General features: G+C 43.6%; 1 protein-coding gene across 1 annotated transcript in view; it reads left to right on the top strand.

Annotated features, from left to right (window-relative positions):
• The first annotated feature begins 2,036 nt into the window (after window positions 1-2,036).
• LOC104130689 (ovoinhibitor) overlaps window positions 2,037-4,438 on the top strand; it is a 10,841-nt gene continuing 8,439 nt past the window's right edge. The window contains exons 1-4 of the mRNA XM_009643761.2: window positions 2,037-2,121; window positions 2,885-2,904; window positions 3,757-3,893; window positions 4,074-4,134. Coding sequence (XP_009642056.1) covers window positions 2,067-2,121; window positions 2,885-2,904; window positions 3,757-3,893; window positions 4,074-4,134 — 273 coding nt within the window. The 5' untranslated portion in view covers window positions 2,037-2,066. The remainder of the gene's footprint in view (window positions 2,122-2,884; window positions 2,905-3,756; window positions 3,894-4,073; window positions 4,135-4,438) is intronic.

Raw genomic sequence — 4,438 nt, forward strand, 5'->3', positions numbered from 1 at the left:
GAAAGGCTCAGTCCTGTTGGACATATGCCTGGTGGAAAAGGCTCTGCTGAATCACTCTCTGTGAAGCAGGCAGCTCACTTGTAGGGTCGCAGCATAGATCTTCCTTGTGCACAAGGCAGGAACCTGAAGCTGAGCCAGGGGGACAGCAGGCACTTGCTATTGCTATGGTGATGTTTTCTAGATCGCAGTTTCTTCTCTAGATCCTTGACAGGTGTTTGCTATTCTGTCCCTTTAATCTGTGTCCTATGCCCCCAAATTTAATAACTTAGCTGGTAGAGAATTGTTTTGATCTTGACAGAACATGCTGAGTCAATCTATTTTAATTGCAGATTTGGTTTGCAAGTAATATCTCCTTTTCGATAAGTTTCAGGTGTCATCTCTGTGGACACTGGCAGGAATTTACTTGACATGACAACTCCTACAGAGTCTGGCAATTAAGTTGTCAAGATACGTTGGCCTCTGCCAGGAAGCATTAATTGATGATACTCTTGGTTGGAATAAGATGGATATTGTAATCAGGATGAACAGAGGTCTTTGTAGCCTGCATTGGTCCAAAGGTCTGGAGTCCTTGATACTTGGTGGAACTGAGGTGAAGGGACAGGGCGGGAGAGATTGGGGCTGAATATTAGGGGAAAGGAAGGAAAACAAGATATATGAATAGAGATATCGCTAATGTCACTCGAGATTAACGTAGCTGGGAATGCTGGCATTTGGAGAGACTTTAGCTTGGCAGATGAACACTGCAAACTACTAATATTAGCTGAGCTCCTGCATATGAAAGCAAATAGAATTTTCCATTAGGTAATCCCCAAAATCGTGTTATTGTGGATTTGCTTTTCAAGTGAGAAAAATGTTGGAGATGTCCTTCTCTTAGAAAAGAAAACTGGGATGATTCAACATGAGCTCACTCTGTTTAAATTATGTCAAAAATAGATCTGCAAGTAAGGATTTTCATTACCAAGTACAGAATTTGAAAGATTAAAGATTAGTGAGAAATTTGGAGAATTTAGGATCCCAATTAAGACGACTGGGATTGAGACCAGTCCAAAGAATTGCCAAAAAAACTCAGTAAATAAAGGACAAAAAAAGTGTTCAGGACTAATCCAAGTTCTGTTACCTTAGTAGTGGGCAAATCTTCAGGACAAATTTGAAGAAAACTAAAGATATAAAGTGTAAAGGGATAATGTACACAGTGAATTTTCAGGAAGTAAACTATGTGTGGGCTAATATCAATCCTTGCAAAGTTGGCTGACGTCCTAGGTAAAGGAAATACAGTACATCTAGTCTACACAGACATCACAAGCAGTTGGCCTGCTGCCCTGTGGGACGGTGTCACTTAGGCTTGGCAAGGTGGGTCAGGAACTGGCTGTGGGGGAGGTGGTAGCAGATGAGCAGAGGGTACCATGGGAGTTAGTAGTGAACAGCCAAAAAGATGGATTTTAGGACCAAACTTAATATTCTTGCTCCAGTACAGAAAAAGTTGGCGCATGGAGCAGAGCACTGCTGAGTTTTTTAAAACAGGAGAAGAGCAGGATTTCTCCTGCAGAGCACAGGGTGACCTTCTGGGCTGAAATTGCCTGAGCTCAAACTGGGATGAAATACAGCAGTGAAGAGTACAAAATCATGCTCTGAGGTTAAATAACAAGGGTTTTGGCTATCAGCTGGCAGCTTGGTTGAAAACTATAGAGGAGGAGAAAGATCTAATTGCATGTAACCGGTTGCAGGGTAGATGTGAGCCTGCAACGTGTTGCAGCCATGCGCGGGGCAGCCCAGGGCTGGGGCAGATGCATCTGGGAGGAGAGGGGTCCTGGCATGCTCCAAGCTCCCCTCGAGCCATGCAAAAGGCCCCTTCCTGGTATACACACCTGTGTCAATCATTAGCTAGAAATCTAAAGCTGGGTAAATATTTTTTTGACTTTGGATGTTGATGACAGGCTCGGAGCATTACTTCATAAGGTGGGACCACCTGATATCATGGTGTGCTATATATTCCTGTTTCTACCTGCAATCTTTCTCTCCCGCACAGAGAGCTATCGGGCTGCACTGGAGCAGTACCTCTGCTTGCCATGAAGATAACAGGGGTTTTCGTAAATGTGGCTCTAGCCCTTTGTGGCTGCTTAGGTGAGTGTTTCCTGGGGTATTGCAGAGATCGATCTAGCTGAGCGTTCATTTCAGAAAAGTATTTGGGTCTTGTAACGTGGAGGAGAGCCTTATTCCATGAAGAAATATTCTTCCTGGGAGAGTGTAGCAAAAAATTAGACTGAGGTTTCAGCAAACCTCATACAGGCAACTGTTGTCAGCTTCTTGGTTTGTGGGAGCAAATTGCTGAAGGAGCAGTCCTAGTGCAGGGCAGGATCTTGCACATGGGGTACTGTGTATAAAGGCAAAGTAAAACTGTTAGAAATGGCGTCATTATCTGTGAGCACTATAAACGCAAACTTTAACCTCTAGGATTGCTCTGTAAGCTTACTGTGCTGTTCCTGGTAACTGAGAAGGATGTGTTTGGAGATGGACAGTGCCAGTGGTCAACAGTCATCTTAAACGTGCATGTTCAAGCTTTTGAAAGTCGGATATAAAGTCTCTTAAAAAGGTTAAAATCCAAGAGTACTGAACTGAAAGTACCTGTACCGCTTCCCTGTAACATCTTAGGAATGGATTAATATATGTGCTCTCCCTGTTTCATCTCCCCAATGAAACTTTAGTAACTTTTAATACCTCCTATGACCATTTATTGGCATAATGTAAAACTCCGTATTTTCCTAAACCAAATAAACTAGTCAACAACCGTCACTGAACTTATAAGTTTTATGAAGAGATTTACATACATCATCTCTGCATATCAATATTTTTTTTTTCTTTTCTGTCTCCATTTCTTTTTTTTCAGGTATTGCCTTTGGAGTTGAGGTGAGCTATGGATCTATTTATTCTCCTCTATTCCAGGTTTCTGGTAAAGTAGAAACAGTATGTAATTACCTGATGAGCAAGTGGATTAAATCTAATGAAAGCTTGGCTGTTCAAATAATATTTGTCAGTGCATGACTGAATGATATTACCAATTTAATGAGAAAGTAAAAGATCCCTCATTTTTTAGAAAATTTTCAGTTCATTAAATAAAATGAAGAAAGTGAGAAGTAATTATACAATCCTATTGTATTAACTCTTACAGATAATTTAGCTACTCCAAGCCAAAGGCAGTAGGTTACCTCCTCATGAGGAATACTGTCTTAAGATGATGTGCTAGAAAGCATCAAAGACTGTGATTCTGATAATTTTTTCTATGCAGGAAGACCAGCAGAACTGCGTTCCTTGCATAGGTTTCCTCTACCTATATCATAGAGAGGAGAACAGCAGGGTCTGTGCGGTGGATTTGTCTGCAGGTTCTTCCCACGCAATTACGAGACTCCTGTAACTCACCAGAGACTGCAGCGTGATTTGACATGATCAGATTTTGAGCTGAGGGGCTCTGGCGTACAGCCGGGCTCCCAATTACCAGCTGCCTTCGTTAGGCACCCTCTCACCCACAGCAATCTTTCCTCCGTGCTGTGCCTCCCCCAGACCCCAGCAGTAAAGCATAATCAGAAACTTCTGTAGAGAAGATTCACTTCTCCTAAGTGTCTGAGCAAATTCAAAACAATACCTCTAACTTACTTCCTGGCAGGAGCTGCAGGCACTGTGGCTGCGATGCTGGGAGGCTGCATGGAGGTTTCTTTCCATGAGAGAGCCAACACTGGGGCTGATTCTGTGCTGGTTTTGCAGATTGATTGCAGCCACTATTCCAGAGGCATCAGCAAGGATGGGACTGTCTGGGTGGCTTGCCCGAGAAACTTGGAGCCAGTCTGCGGCACCGATGGCACCACATACAGCAATGAGTGTGGGATCTGCCTCCAAAACCAGTGAGTATTGCTGGAAGCCTAGGGGAAGCTGCAGGGCGAGGGGCTCCAGGTAAGGGTGGCAGCTTCATCCCCCAAAGATGGCCTGGGCAGAGGAGCACGAGTTAGCAGCTGGGTGCTGACACCACCAGGCTCAAGGCAATGTTGCTCTCTGATCCCTGACACAGGTCTGCTTTCTTCTAGGAAACACAGGACCAGTGTGGAGAAAGCACATGATGGAGAATGCGATCCAGAACCTATTGCGGTAAGACAAAGCACATAGAAGACTTCAGCTGGCTGTAAAAGTGGTTCATATGCCACGCAAGAGGAAAACAGAACATGCACAGCTGGTCTGCACAGCCCAAAGGGAATTAAAATCTGGTGATAACCAAAGCTGAGAGGGTTTTTATGGGCTATCTGGTACCATGTCTCTCTGCTTTTCTAATTCAGACTTCTAGCCTCTGTAATTTGGAATAAAAAGAAAATGTTGTGTTGGCTTAAATTTGGATCTCACTATCTGGATAGTTCCAGCAGGGTCTTATGAAGGACCTCACAAAATCCAAAGCATT

This window comes from Egretta garzetta, unplaced genomic scaffold (assembly GCF_000687185.1).
Source record: "Egretta garzetta isolate BGI_Z169 unplaced genomic scaffold, ASM68718v1 scaffold121, whole genome shotgun sequence".
Lineage (NCBI taxonomy): Eukaryota > Metazoa > Chordata > Aves > Pelecaniformes > Ardeidae > Egretta > Egretta garzetta.